Consider the following 16,068-nt stretch of genomic DNA (forward strand, 5'->3'; position numbering starts at 1 on the left):
CTCTAATAACTGCACTGTTTCATATTTAATAAGTATATACTTTAAACAGTCTTACCAGTGCAGATAGTTGATGGAGTAGCTCCAGTGATCCTCAATGTGCCAGCAGAATGAGGAGAAGCACATGCCAACATAGAGCCAGGGCAGCTTCATGCCACATATGTCGGCTGTAATATGAGTCAGCACCGACGAGTCCAGCACTGGCATGTTGTTCAGGTTCCAGCCGCTTGTGACATAATGCTAGAGGAACAGAGTGGATATTCACTGTTAACAGATTAACAGTCAGAAAACCATAGACTAACATTGAACTAGTGGCTATATTAAGCCATATCCGGAGGGGATTAGTTTCTCAGGGGGTCCTGAGGTAATTTTCTCTTTTATGGGGGGTCCTCTGTGATTTTATTCTCGTCCGAAACGACCACGCATGTGTTTTTTCTCAGAAATTACAGGCTGAATTACCTACTGTTTTTTGCTGAACTCTGTGGTCCTCTGGTAATTTTAGTCCTGTCCAGACTCACCTCTCTAAGTCACCTCGCTTTTAATAAAATAGCCATTTGTCCACTGCCACGCACTGTAATTACACTTTGGGCTCGTGTTTCTACGGATATCCATGTAAACACAACAGTGAGTGGAAATGGAGGAGCTAATGAACATGATGCCATGTGATTGAGAAGTAGAAGTGTGAAATATTTTCTCAGACGTCCCTGACAAATCAATCCCGTCCACTCTCCCAGGTAGATGCAATAAAAGAACAATGCCTCTCATACAACGTACCTCTTCATCAGGTGTGACCTTGAAGGAGCCGTTTTTAACAGGGAAACCACTTCCAAAGTCCTTGGACGCAATATCTGCCCCATACTCTACAGTCACGTCTTCCTCTATGGTGCTGACCAGACGCCAGAACTCCTTCTCCACCAGCTCTGTAGGAACCATCTGAAAGAATATATATGCATAAATATAAGCCCAGTTTAAGCCTAGGCCCAATCTAATTTCTCTTTTGTACCCCTACTCCTTGTTTTCAAATGTAACACGTCCATTTTAACCGGGGATACAAGGGAAAGGGCTGAAGTTCTCATCCTAAGAACTGGGACAACTCTTCAACAAGCACCAGATACAGATATAACTGATATATAGTTAGCAGTGGAGTGCTACAGATTAGTGGTGCAGCACTTAATTATTATTGTCCTGTCCTTAATTCCTAGGTGATGAAGTGCAGAAATGTTAACAGATGTTATTGGCTTTTATTTTATTATTATTTTTTCATTCCACCTTAAATGCTGCAGCCTCTGCCATCTTTTGCACCATTTAAGGTGGAACAGGAACTAGATAGCTAGCTACTGAGACTAACTACGAATTATTTTTTATGCTCATTATAAAGAAAACAGCCATAAAAAATATTGAAACTATTTCTTCCTCTAGGGTGCATGCACAAAACAGAGCTGTAAGGCCAAGAAATAAAATGGGATTGGGCCCTAGACTACACAGCATTTTGAATAGGAAATTTACACTAAGTGAAAAGAAATAGGGTCAATTTTCCAATAAGGAATTATTACTATAATTTTACGTCTAAGTCAAACAAATGAATGGCAAAAATCCAAATGTACATAGACTAGAATTCATGTGTAGAAACATTCTAGTCAGAATTTAGGAAACATTGCTAACTGAAAATTGTGATTATTCACTGTAAACAAACAGCATTCAACGGCTTTAACCTACGTGAACAGGCATGTTGAAATAGTCCGACTTGAAGGAGTCTGCCATGTCTCCAAAAGAGCGGAGGGTATAGTCCCGGGAGGCCTGCTCAAACCCGAACGCCACCTGAGGCTTTCCACACTCCTGTGGCAACGAGAGAAGCAGATATAGTCAGAACTGTAATCTGAGAAAAAGCTACATAGATAACATTCTGAATAAAATAAACAGAATACAACAAAATGAAAATGAAAGAGATTCAGATTTAAGGAAAAACATGTAACAACTAAAGTCATAAACACTAAGAGCACACCTGCGCCAGGCACTTGGGGCATCTCCAGTCCCCTTTGGGAACATCGTGGAGTGGTGGGATCAGACAGAAGGTGTGGTAACTGTCATCACACCCATCACACAGCAGCAGGCGGTCCTCATCACCCCCACCCCCACACACCAAACATATGTACTGCTCCACCTGCGGAAAATACACCAACGCAGAGATATTAATAAACAGAATAAACCATAAAATGACATACACAGTATAAGCAACCAGTGCAAAATATATTAGTATATTTAAGTATTATGGGGCTTTGTATTAGCAAAAAAACTATAGTTAGTAGGTGTGTGCGCATTACAATGCTGTATTTATTCTCAAGAACATAGTACCAGTGTTGTCGTCTGTTATTAGATCCCACTGTTCTGACAGGTTAAAAAAAAGTCTTAAGTTTTCGATTACTCAGATTTTATGGAGATAGTGTTTTATAGCAGTTTTCCTAAAATCTAATTAAACTGAATTTTAAACATTGTATTGCATCAATATTTGATTAAATTGAATCAATTGATATGATACATCACAATACAACAGTTACAATCAAATTTAAATCAGATTTCAGGAAAACTGCTAACCTATTAAAACTCCCATCTGCATAAAATCTAAGTAAAAAAAGTTAAAAGACTTTTTATCCAGTCAGAACAGTTGGATCTAACGAGGAGGAACAACACTGCTATCTAGTGGTGGGTAGTAACCACTTCTGACACCAATCTTTAAATCTATCTACATTCTATCTATTCATTAATAATCAGTACTTTTTTCTTGAGAATAAATAAAGCATTGTAAAATATTACAATAATTCTGTACAATTATATATATATATATATATATATATATATATATATATATATATATATATATAGTTTTACTATATTATTAATCTATATGCTTAAAACGAACAATCATTAGTGATCAGTTTATTGATTGTCTCCGCCCAGTTTCCTCACCTTTGACTTTTCTCCCTCAGGTGGTGCAGGTACAGCCAGCTCCACAGGCTCCTGTTTGACCTGGACTGGAATGTTAAGAACTGAAACAAATGAACAAACTCCATTTACAATCAGGTTTTCTGCTTAAAAAAAGAAAGTAAATATGCTATAAATATAAATGATCCAAATGAATAAACAAAAATTAAAATGACCTGGTTCAGATTTTGCCACACAAGAGCCCATCCTTCTCCTCAGGTTGGGTCGGTTCTCACACGGCTCGCCCTGCTCCGTTTTGACGCAGCGGCCCTGAGAACAGAACGCGAATAACTCAGATACACTTACTGAAAAAGCCCAGTACTGCTCTGTACATGCGGAGTATATGCAGACTGAGGGAACCAGGATTATTGGGAATATATATATATAGCAGTGTCACACTCTCACACACTGAGTGTGAGATGGCTACGAGTCGTCCGTGCGGAGGCTTTACCTCGGTGCGCTTTGCTCTGCGGGCGATGGTGGTGGTCTCGGCCGGCTGAACTGACTGGCGCTGGGGTAAATCATGAGATTTATACTCCTTATCTTTGGTGTCGTTGGTGAGCGTGGGCTTCTGTGAGGTCTGCAAACAAAAACAAAAAATTAAATAAGTAAACAAAACAGAGAAAGGAAAAAACTAATCACCACCCCCCCTCTCCCAAATTTATTTTTCCAATAGAAAAAAAAGAAAGAAAGAAAGAAAGAAAACAAATTTGAAATATTTAAACTGAAACACTACATTTTTAATGACAAAAAAAAATAATAATAATAATAATAATAATAATAATAATAATAATAATAATAATTTTTGGTTGTAGAAAAACCAAAGAGTAGAAAACTTTCGCAGGCTGTAGTGGTATTCATAGTATTTTATATTTTATAGTATCTGGCAACCTATTTTGACTTATAACTTATAAATACAATATGGACTCTGGATTAGTCAACTGACCTTCATAAATTTGAAACTATTTTTAATGTCTAAATGTTATGTTGTGCCCTATATGTATTGATTACATTTTGCCTCGTTTGAACAAAGGACTGTGCTTAAATAATTTTGGTCATATTTATAGATTATGTGTTTATTTAATAAAGAGACATGAGTTTAAAAAAAAAAATCTACCTTTTTATTCTTTTCTCTTAACTATTCTTATGTACACAAGTCCTTGTGTTTACTATGCAAATAACAATAAAAAAGACCATACATAGTGCTGTTTAATTGTGCATGCACGCATATGATCAGAGCAGAAAAAAGAGGATCGTACAGCAGGGGGTGACTGCTGAATTTTCATTCCTACATTTCTATTTATTGATATATTTTCTTTTTACAATAAAAAAAAACTGTTTAACATTATTTAGATAATCAGAAACAAACATCTGTTTAAAACAACAAAAAAACAACATTGAGCATTCACTATTAAGGGTGCTGTGACTCAAGCCCACGAGGCTCAGTAAACAAATAACCACTTCTGGGGGCAGAGAGAGAGATAGAGAGATAGAGAGCTGAAGAGAGAAAGATGGAGAGAGAGCTGGAGAGAGAGAGATATAGAGATAGAGAGAGAGCTAAAGAGAAAGAGCTAGAGAGAAAAAGCGCTAGAGGGTAAGAGAGAGAGCTAGCGAGCTAGAGAGAGAGCTAAAGAGAAAGAGAGAGAGCTAGAGAGAAAAAGAGCTAGAGAGAGAGAGAGCTAGAGAGAAAGCTAGAGAGAAAAAGAGCTAGAGAGAGAGAAAGAGAGAGAGAGAGAAAGAGAGAGAGAGATAATAGCTTGAAAGAGAGAAAGACAGCTAGGGAGAGCGATAGAGATAGAGAGACAGCTAGAGAGACAGCTAGAGAGAGAGACAGAGAGCTTTAAAAAAAAAAAAAAAAAAAAGAAAGACTGAGCTAGAGACAGAGCTAGGCAGAACGATAGAGATAGAGAGACAGCTAGAGAGAGAGACAGAGAAAGAGAGAGAGATAGAGAGCTTTAAAAAAGAGAGAAAGACTGAGCTAGAGACAGAGCTAGGGAGAGCTATAGAGAGAGAGACAGCTATAGAGAGAGACAGATATAGAGAGCTTGAAAGAGAGAAAAACTGAGCTACAGACAGAGCTAGAGAGAGCGATAGAGAAAGACAGAGCGAGAGAGAGAGAGAGAGAGAGAGAGAGAGAGAGAGAGAGAGAGAAAAAGACAGCTAGAGAGAGAGTGCTAAAGAGAGAGAGAGAAATAGAGACACACTCACAAACAAAAATACTTGCTTAATTTGTCTCATTACTTTCATTTATTGAGTATTATTATTTTTTTTGCATCTTTCTAAAATGTCAAATTTATTTTGTTCTTTTCTTTCCTAGAAATTGATCTGAGACCATTTATTATTCTTTCACTTTTTTGTTAAAACTGTATAACTCAGGCTTTGGCAACACAAATTTGTCATGGCAATAAAGCACCCTGGAATGAACTGAGAGAGAGAGCAAGAGAGAGAAAGATAGAGACTGAGAGAGAGAGAGAGAGAGAGAGAGAGAGAGAGAGAGAGAGAGTATGCATGAGAGGGGTGGGGGAGGGTGCTTTAGAACTGAGCAACATTTGTTACTGAAAGATCTCCAACCACCAAACCCTCACCGCCACCCGAGCACCGACAACACCAAGAGGAAGAGGAAAAAGATGACGCGTCTGTACAACAAAAACAAACAATAACCAACAATAACGTGATAAAGGTAAATACACAGTCCGAGTAGAGTACATACAGAACAGCCTCTAAAACCTACTTCACAACCAGCAATTTATTATCTCATATACACCACAGTGCGCCCCAGACATCAGCTACTACACACAGTATCATCTGTTGATACTGGAAGTGGGTGAAGAATAATACCAGTGCTGAAAATAAACTAGGCCAGCCTCTCTGCTCTGATGCTCCGAGTGCAGGTGGCACATTTGGCAAAAAAACAGAAAGAGCTGCCAACTGGAACCAGTAAACCGCTACATACATATTTAATTCCCTAACACACAGGAAAAAAATACATCCACTAACACCGTCTCAATTATAGTACAAACACAAAAACAACTAAGCAAATTTGTTTAGATGTTTGCTGATTATATGTCCAGAAATATGAGCAAATTTGACAACAATTCGACAAAATCTACTCAAAATACATTGATCAACTGCAGCAACACAGTTTGAGTAATCTCCAAAACTTGTGAAACCAGTAGCCTAAGGTCACCATGCCTCATACACCAAGTGCAAACTAGACTGACAAGTCCCTTGACATTGGGTTCTGAACAGGGTTGCACAATATTGGATAAAATATTGGATAAAATTGGAAGAATTTAGTTAATTTAGACAAGGGTCCCATGACATTAATAATGCACCCTGTGTATTATAGATTGTAGTAAAATAAACAAAATTAGACCAATATAATCTGTCTCTAGTAGATATATCATTAGATCTAGAGCTCACTAATGCTACGTTCACATCACCAGGCTGAATTCACTCAAATCAGATTTTTTTTGCCCAGTGAGGCTCAGATCTTATTTTTTCCCCAATGTGGCTTAGATCTGATTTTTTTGAACGGTTGTGTGAACATGCCAAACTTATTTTTTTTCAAATCAGATTTGAGTCACTTTCATATGTGGTCCTAAATCGGATATGTATCCGAGCCATGGACGTGCAACATGAATGTGAATGGTCAAATCGGAATTCATGCTTTTTTTTTTTTTTTCCTTTTATGCTTTTTTTCTCTTGGTGCAGCTATAGCTGCAAGAAAGCAAACCACCTGACCTTTTTTCTCCTCCTCGACCTGAGCATGAACTTCAGACTAGCTGTTTACTCTCCACTCCAGCAAAAGACGCTCCACATATGAGCTGCTAACTCATCCATTTCCTTTATAAAGCTACGAGTCGTCTCTCAAATATGATGTTTTTTTGTTGTTGGTGAAGTGGGTGACGTTTAAACACGTATCAATGTGCGCATGTGAGGCAATGTTTCAGGAACAGATTCGTTCACATTACACACAGATACAGCTCACTTACATTTGTGAATGTGAACAGTCAAGATACGTTCTGAGCTAAAAATCGTATTTGAGCAATTGGGCTTGTAATGTGAACGCAGTCTAAGATCACTATGCCCCAATGCTGGACTGTGGAGTAGTGAACCTGGTTCACTTTGTGTTCTCTGACTGACAGAATGCCATATGTTTGGAGACAAAGTTTGTGACCTGTATCCAACCTGACCTCACTTAGCCTTTAGTTGCCAAATATTAGGGATTGGGAAAACTAATTTACAAAAAAACAAGAACCAATTTGTTTTTCCTAGATGATGACAGGATGCAAAAAATATCAGGTAAGCCTCTTGTGTATATAAATCATTAAGAAGCATATTAAAATGTGTAACACTATTATATACACACTGCATAATACTTTATTCATACACAAATCAAACAAATCAGCCACAACAATAAATATATAGACCTTACACAGGTCAGCCATAACATTATAATGACCTTCTTGTTTCTGCTTTTCTTGTAGCTGTTTTTTATATCGTGGCTGAAGCTTGCTTAAACATTACCCAATCAACATTAATCATAGATTTATGTATTAATCATTTTGTTAATTGAAATAACTATACTTTTTTAAGTAAATTGAAACTGCATCAAATATCCTATAAAATAACAGGATCTATAATGGACTTTTACTTTAAAAGTAGCAAGTATGATGCAACGAAGAAAAATAAATGTCCTGTATACAAGATAAGAATGCTTCAAGACACATCGATAATTGTTTTATTCTCAAATTCTCAAAGTAATAATCCTGCTTTAATGTAAAGCCCTTTTAAAAGAGTGAGGGATGTTAGTGGAACAAGGGGGCAGGGCAAACTGCCTATTAATACTCCTTCTAATTTCAGAAAAAAAGAAAACCGACTGCATGAACAGGTGCCTACAGGCTTCAGTAGTGAGGGCGAGAGACGCAGAGAGAGGCTGAAAAGGGGAAGGAAACTCGAAAGCGAGAGAGAGAAACAGCGAGAGAGAGACAGAGAGAGAGGGGGAAGCTGGGCTCTAACGGCCTTACCAAAAGGTTGACCCCGATCTGGAACAGGTAGTACGGGTACAGCACCCTCTCGTAGTGGGACCGCAGATGAGAACCTACAGCCTTGCCTGGGGCAAAGCCCAGCCTCGTTGAGATCTGGGTCCATTTCCGCTCTTTACAGACCTGTTCAAAGCCACCCTCCTCCGACACCACCTGCAGGGGTCAGAGAGCCAAAGAGAGAGCCGGTTTCACTTAAACAAATCAGATCAGGATGGGTAGACGAGATGAAGAGTGAAGGTCCGGTCGTAAAGCAAAACTTGGGGGAGAGATTTCAGAACAGTGTACCTTGTAGAGCTGGTAGAGGTCCAGAGACTTGCGCTCCACGTGAGGGATTTTCAGCGTGCAGCCCTGCAGCTCCCAGAACTTGGCAATCTGGTCCAGAAAGTTGAGCCTGACTCGGGTCTGAGCCTGAGGAATGTGGCAGAAACACCATTAACATCTATTTAAAACATGTTATTAACCTACACATGGCCATGACCCTAGTCATTTTTTTGCTGAGCTTTATATTGTCCATTGTGTTTTTCTTTGAGTCATTGTTTACATAAGAACATAAATTTAGCACAAGGAGCAATGCATCAATAATGCTGCCTCCATACATACAGATAAGACTCACAGGACAGACACAGGTTACATAAGCTAACAACTGATTTTTTTTTTTTTTTTTTTTTTTTTTTTATAAAAGGGGGAGTGGGGAAATGACACAAAAGTCTCAAAAGTCTCAGTACAAATGGCCACAAACAAAGGATGTGAGTGTCATGGACTATTAATGTTTTAGGGCACTACTAAGTAAATCAGCCATTAGGGCTGCAACGATTAATCGATATAATCGACAATGTTGATTAATTACATTTGTTGACTACAAATTTCATTGTCGACAAATTACAATAATTTGTAACAGTAAAGCATTACACAAAGTGCTGGGGATAAAGGCTCACTCACACAGTTTACACTCGTCTCCAAAAGTGCCCAAACACAACAGATCACATATTTACTCACTAAATATCAGTACTTTCCACATTTAAACAACATCTATACATTTAAATGCCTTTTAAATCTCATGTTCAGCTGTTTTTATTGTTTTTAAATATGGAGGACATGACAGAAATAACTGTTGACTAATCTAGATTAGTCGACTACCAAAATAATCATTAGTTGCAGCCCGATAAGGGCTGTTAATTATTATTTTTGAATAATTTCATTTCTATTTTTTTTTCCTTTTTCTTCCCAATTTACACGGTCAACAGGAGGGTGAAGTCAGCTACCGCCTCTTTTTAAACTGCGGCTGATGAAGCATTGCTGAATAGCCAGCATTTGGACTCGGTTCCAATACATCAGCTCACAGACGCCTTGTGCTGCGGACATCACCCTCTGGAGTGATGTGGGGAGAGAGCGCCATCTACTCACCCAGAGAGAGCAAGGCCAATTGTGCTCTCCCAGGGTTCCCGGGAGGCGATGGCAAGCTACATAAACAGGATTTGAACCAGTGATCTCCTGATCACAGGTGCAGCGCTTAGCCTGCTGTACCACTCAGAGCCCCAGTGTCTTAACTATAAATTGAAATAAGAACATGATTTTGAGACATTATAAACTATAAACTTCTGATCACACTGGTGTTTATAGTAAAACAGATCAGTACACGTAGTGTAACCCTGTGCTCACACTGGCAAGTGAAAAGTTGCTTGTGTCGCCCCGTGTTTGTCTCTTGTTGGTGTGTTTGAGGCTGTTAATTCTGTCGCACGTGTGAAATGTATAGCCGCTTCTCGCTCGGTAACAAACGGGAGTCATTGTTTGCTCATATAGGCAGTCACAGTTATGAGCTGCTGGATGGTGTGAATTTCCTATATTTTCTCATATATCAATTCATTAAAGGTTGTAATGGTTATAAATAACATTAAAGGACCAAAACAGTGCTTTTACAGTGCTGTGCAGACAGAGCTTTAAACATGGCTCAGCTAATCAAGTGTTTGCTTGACACTAATCAATGCTGAAGTGTCCAATTTTCATATAGTGCATTACTAATATACTTCTAAACTTTTAAATGAGTGTTTTAAAAGAATATATTAGTTATTGAGATGAGCCTAATGTATTCATTCAATCCTTTCTAATCCTCACTAATCGTTTGTTCTAGTTCAGCTATTTATAGAATTAATTTGTTGAAAAATCCAACACACATTTACCAGTCTTACCCTGAATATCCTCCTCGAAAAACATGCTTAATATCTAGAAGTTGCTTCCATATTTCTGTATTAAACTACATTTCGCCTTCAATGCAAACCTAAAGACTAAGAACACCAAATATGCTCCAGCCTGTCAATAGGGGCTGCACAATGTATCATTTTATCATTGCCATTCTTATTTCCTTTTATTACATATTAACTATATCAGTCAATAAATTAATCTTTGATACATGTAATGTATAACTAAAATTGTATATGTTGCATCACTGGCATGAACAAATCTGCTACGTTTGATCAGACGGGAAGAATATTTGAATACTGGATGTGTCACCAACCAATTTCCTTTGAAGCAAGGTCATGTGATCACCCAGCACCAGTCACCTTTGACCTTTCTCTTCAGACATCTTTGTAATGAGACTGACCTCAAGGCCTAAAAGTCCACAACAAAAATGGACGTCCTGCTGCTCCCTATAGAGTATTGATTAAACCGTGACTGGCAGTCTTCACTGGAGACCACACAGCTGCAGTACACCAAACAGCTCATAAACAGCAGGCGTTAAAACCACATACCTCCAGCTCGTTCAGACGCTGGATGCGAGGGGTGAAGTGCAGTCTGTCCACATCACAGGCAAATGGTGGCTGCCAGCCCTGCAGGATCAAACCGAGACACTGTGAGCTTAATGACCGGCCATTTGTCCCAAACAGCCTGGAATTAGTCCAAACACATCTGGCCTTATGTTGCGTTACGCTATTCTTTCCACACTGTGATCACTTTCTTACTCTCACTGTCAAGTGTCAGGTTAACATTTTTTGCAAACTACATTTTCCACAGACAACACTTAAATGTCATGTTCTGGTACGTTAAACAGGAACTTTATAAGATAAATTCCTCCTAATCAGACATACAAAGACACAGATACACAAATACATTACTCTATAATCAAAACGTAAATGAGAATAGAGAATTATTTAATTATTTGGAAAAGAAAACCTAAATGCTATACATTCTTTTCTTATTTGTAAAGAGTTTATTATTTCAAACTTTTGATTTTAGCATTTGGTGATTTAGTTTGCTCAGACATTCCACACAGCAAAACGCAAGTCATTGACACTGATTAAAAAAAAAAATTGTGTAAAATGTAAGTGAAGCAAGTTCCTTCAACATAACAATAGGCAGAGAAAGTTGTGAAATACACAAAAAATTCTGAAAAGTCAGTTCGTCATTAGTATAGGCTTCCAAATGAAATTATTAACCCTGCTGAGAAAAATGTATGGTAAGAAATAGCATTGCTGAGGTAAATATATGATAACAACAACAATACTGAGGTAAATATATGATTAGAATAACAATGCTAAGGTAAATATGACCAAAACTACACTGCTATAGTAAGTAATACCACTGCTGAGGTAAATATATGATTAGAATAACACTGCTATGATAAGAATAAAATAACTTTTGATGATTTTAGCAACAGTGTTACAGTGTTATAATAACACTGCTGAGGTAAATATATGATTTAAACAACACTTCTATGATATGTATAAACAGAACAACACCGCTGAGGTAAATATAGGATTTAAATATCACAGCTGAAGTCATTTTTTATTAATAGTAAAAAGTGCCGGTCCAAATAGATTTTATATATTATGGTTAACTGTAACTGCAGTTCTTACTAGTAACATTTAAATATAAATATAACAGAACATGAAATTCTATGCAACTTAATGGTAAGCTATGACTTCCCAGAACTACTTGAAGGCTATGTAGCCATAATTTCCCCTAAATATCCCATGGTACTGTATCTGTCACAGACCATTTAAAAACTATGTAAAGTCCCTAAGTTACATATGACCTAATTTATATACAGATTGTAGGATTGCTGAGTTGGTGCTGGAGATAAAAGTAGATCCTTTAAAAGGGGTATTATTATTACTTGCTTCTACATGTCTGTTCCAACCTTTCAGACATTTAAACGCTTAAATGAACACTTTAACAAAGCACATTACAACTAGTTCTGACCTGATTTCTAGAACAAAATATGTTGATAATACAGCTTTGGAAAAAAAGAGACCACTTCAGTTTCTGAATCAGTTTCTCTGAATTTGCTATTTATAGGTATAGGTTTGAGTAAAATGAACATTGTGGTTTTATTCTATAAACAATCAACAAAATTTCTCCCAAATTCTAAAAAAATTATTGTCATTTAGAGCATTTATTTGCAGAAAATGAGAAATGGCTGAAATAACAAAAAAGATTCAGAGCTTTCAGGCCTCAAATAATGCAAAGAAAACAAGTTCATATTTTTATGTGTTTTAATAGTTCAGAAATTAATATTTGGTGGAATAACCCTAGGTTTGAATCACAGTTACTATCCATCTTGGCATGGTCTCCTCCACCAGTCTTACACACTGCTTTTGGATAACTTTATGCCACCCCTGGTGCAAAAATTCAAGCAGTTCAGTTTGGTTTGATGGCTTGTGATCATCCAACTTCCTCTTGATTATATTTCAGAGGTTTTCAATTTGGTAAAATCAAAGAAACTCATCATTTTTAAGTGGTCTCTTATTTTATTTTCTAGAGCTGTAGTTAGAAATGTGTACAGTCATGTGCTCTCTTTATTATAATAAAAAACGAACATGTGTTTATGTATCTGATACTGATTCTGAAACTGTTAGTTATCCTAACACTATTCAGAAATCTAAGAGTCTGGACTCGTATGGGTTAATTCTGAGGTCTGTAGATGTGATAATATTGCTTCAAAATACACATTTTATAGCTGATATTTGATATTTACGAGTTTTACTAGTTAACACGGAGTTGGGAGTGGAGTAAGTGTGTGATTTAGGGCTGAAAGGGCTGATTATACCGGTTGCTGGTTGGTTGTTTGGGTGGAGTGGCCCTGAGAGCTCCGCTGTAGACAATAACAATCAGTGTATTTATACCGACAGCAGCTCCGCTCAGCCCCCCGACACAGCCCGTGCTGATAATCCTCACAGTCTGATATAACTAACTGTATAATAAACTCGGGCTAACCGTGTCTGATCTATAAAAGAGTGAGATTACAGTGAGTGTACAGCCGTGTGCACTCCCTCACTCCCACAGCTCACCCGGCCGAGCACACGCCGTTACTGCTGGCCATCTCAGCCAGAGCCGCAATCCGCCATGTTGGAAACCTGTCTCTACAAAGTGTTCCGGGCAGAAGTGAGAGGGACGGTCCGCGAGAACCGCGCTCGGTTACACCGCTCTAATACCGCATCTTGCCGACCCCCAGGCTGCACTTACCGGCGGCGGGCGGATCTTACAGATGCCGGTGTTCTCTGCGATGGAGCGGATCTTGTTGATGAAGCCGAACGGGTCGGAGAATTCTTCCCAACTGGGCTCAAACACAGGGCACTCCGGCGGCGGAATAAACTCGCTGGGTCGAGGCTGGGTCATTCTGGGGAACTGCATCCAGATGAGGACATGTAGAAACTGCTAAACTGCTCAAAGTGGAAGAAAATAAAGAGTTACAGCCGAATCTCCAACATTACACTCACTGATCACACCTGAACTCCCACTATTAACATCCTCAGCCACTTTAGGAAACGTACACACCAAGCCGAATGTGAGCGTTTGAGTGTGTAATCTTGGTCCGCCTAAAAAAGTAGACCCATTTCCTTGACTCTCATCGAAATAAAAACGAAATAAATGTAAAAAATAAATAGGAGAAACATTGTAATAATTAGCTGCCATTCAGTGTTTTTAAAAAGTCTTAAGGTTCGAATAAAAACATCGATTGTATCAGAACACCAAGAAATAAGGAAGAGCCAAAATAACAGATGAATACACTGTTGAACTATTTCTGTTTAAACTGCCCCTATGTAATATGTATGTATCTTTGGTTTGTTTACTTTGTATTGTTTTAATATTTTTGTTAGTACAAAATTGAAAAAAATGTCACCTTTCCTTTGATCTTCATAGTAACAAACAGTAAAATTAAAGCTGAAAAATAAACTAGAGGCTACCACATAAAACTAATAGCAGATAAATACAAGAACCGCTACAAGTTTTTTTAAATTTATATTATAAAAGGTATGTCATTAGAGGTATACATTTATATTCTAATAAATCCAGCCTGCTTTAAGATTATTTGTTCATACTCAATATAGTAAGCTACTTGGTATGTTCGGTATACAACACAACTGTACACTTAAACACCCATTTAAAGAAGTACAGAAGTGGAGAAGTGACTTGCGCGGAGTAATCTAACGTTAGCACAGCTGAGAACTAAATGATGACCGGGACTACTTCTTTAAATGGACTCTTTCAAGTTGCCCACGGAAGTGGATTGTGTTGGTGGAGGATCCAGTTCCACATGATGGAAATCCGTGCCAGGATTTTGCTTCAACTTCATGGGCGGCCGTACTGTCGCTTCGACCTACAGCGTTTACCCAGGCGAAATGAGCAAAATCCTGGCGCGGAATTTCACTTTCTGGAACTGTGTTGTCCAAACCAACGTATTTAGTTGATATAATCCTTTACAGTTTATATAACATGCGCGTGTGAGGTTAATATCGATTGTTTTTTTGTTTTGTCCACCCACACAATCTTAAAACAAATATGTAAATGAATATTAATGCATTTATTCGTAGCATTTTAACTTTTATTATTGTAAAAGTCTCTTCAGCAGAGTCAGCGCTAGCGTTAGCCAGCTACTAAGTGCACGTATTTGCATCGTCACATGACCTGAATTGGGGAACAGCGCACAGAAAAGCACTGAGAATAAAATAATAGAAAACTAGTAAATATAGTATCCAGCTGCGGGAGGAGGAGGTACGATAGCTTGCTTAGCTGCCTTACCGAGGACTCGCCGGGTCTCCTCGGTAGGTTAATGCGCTCAGCAGCGCTGTATTGCCGGGCCGAGCGGCAGAGGGACAGCCATACCCGCATCAGTCCATTCACTCAGGATCCGCGAGCACGTACCGCACGTCAACCAGCGGCACCCAACCGCAGCGCCCCAGACTGGACCCTGATACCGAGCCGCCTATCAGATCCAGCCCCACAACCACCGCAGCAGCTCAAATACAAACACAACCGACCACTTAAACTGACCCATAACGTTTTTCAATAATTAATTGAATTGAATTATGTAATACATAATTATTATTAGAAATATTAGTAGAAATATACGTAGAAATAGATGTATCGCGAAAATGACGTCATAAATGGCAACGAATATTTGTTATATACAGCTCTGGAAAAAATATTACACTTTTCACTAAATTCTCTGATTTAATGATTTATGGACATATGTTTGAGTACAATGACCATTATAGTTTTATTCTATAAACCACTGATAACGTTTCTCCCAAGTTAAAAAATACAAATATTGTTATATAGAGCATTTATTTGCAGAAAATAAGAAATCGTCAAAATAACAAAAAAGATGCAGTGCTTTCAAACCTTAAATAATGCATCAAAAAAAGAAGTTCATAGTCAACAATGCTAATGTTTTGAGAGTTTCGAAATTAACATTGGTTGGAATTATCCTGATTTTTAATCACAGCTTGCATGCATCTTTGCATGCTCTCCACAAGTCTTTCACACTGCTTTTGGGCATCTTATTCCACTCCTGGCACAATAATTGAAGCAGTTTAGCTTTGTTTGATAGATTGTGACCAATTTACATCTTACATGATTACATTCAGAGTTTTTTTTAGTGGGGTTCAGGTCTGTAAATTGACCGCTGACTTATTTTAATGTCAGTCAGCAACTGCAGGATGACATAAAGAGATCTATAAAAAGAATGGAAAATGGCAGCTGGGGTGAAGTGCATTGAAAAGAACAGTTCAAAACAATCTCTTAAGAGGCAGAACTCGCTAGAAGC

At 38.1% G+C, this 16,068-nt stretch overlaps 1 protein-coding gene across 2 annotated transcripts in view; it reads right to left on the reverse strand.

Moving 5' to 3' along the window:
* The window catches only part of kdm5ba (lysine (K)-specific demethylase 5Ba), a 34,638-nt gene extending 19,326 nt beyond the window's left edge, over positions 1 to 15,312 (reverse strand). Inside the window, exons 1-12 of one of the 2 annotated variants that reach the window (XM_049471576.1) lie at positions 15,042 to 15,312; positions 13,485 to 13,681; positions 10,772 to 10,849; positions 8,310 to 8,432; positions 8,007 to 8,177; positions 3,428 to 3,556; positions 3,153 to 3,246; positions 2,962 to 3,041; positions 2,000 to 2,158; positions 1,714 to 1,833; positions 772 to 930; positions 56 to 237 (exon numbers count right to left, since the gene is read on the reverse strand). In XM_049471576.1, the coding sequence (XP_049327533.1) occupies positions 56 to 237; positions 772 to 930; positions 1,714 to 1,833; positions 2,000 to 2,158; positions 2,962 to 3,041; positions 3,153 to 3,246; positions 3,428 to 3,556; positions 8,007 to 8,177; positions 8,310 to 8,432; positions 10,772 to 10,849; positions 13,485 to 13,652 (1,463 nt within the window). In that variant the 5' untranslated portion in view covers positions 13,653 to 13,681; positions 15,042 to 15,312. Of the gene's footprint in view, positions 1 to 55; positions 238 to 771; positions 931 to 1,713; positions 1,834 to 1,999; positions 2,159 to 2,961; positions 3,042 to 3,152; positions 3,247 to 3,427; positions 3,557 to 8,006; positions 8,178 to 8,309; positions 8,433 to 10,771; positions 10,850 to 13,484; positions 13,882 to 15,041 lie in introns of those variants that run through there. The other variant, XM_022682657.2, reaches the window with a different exon arrangement.
* Positions 15,313 to 16,068: the final 756 nt, after the last annotated feature.

Source organism: Astyanax mexicanus, chromosome 24, assembly GCF_023375975.1.
Source record: "Astyanax mexicanus isolate ESR-SI-001 chromosome 24, AstMex3_surface, whole genome shotgun sequence".
Taxonomy (NCBI): domain Eukaryota; kingdom Metazoa; phylum Chordata; class Actinopteri; order Characiformes; family Acestrorhamphidae; genus Astyanax; species Astyanax mexicanus.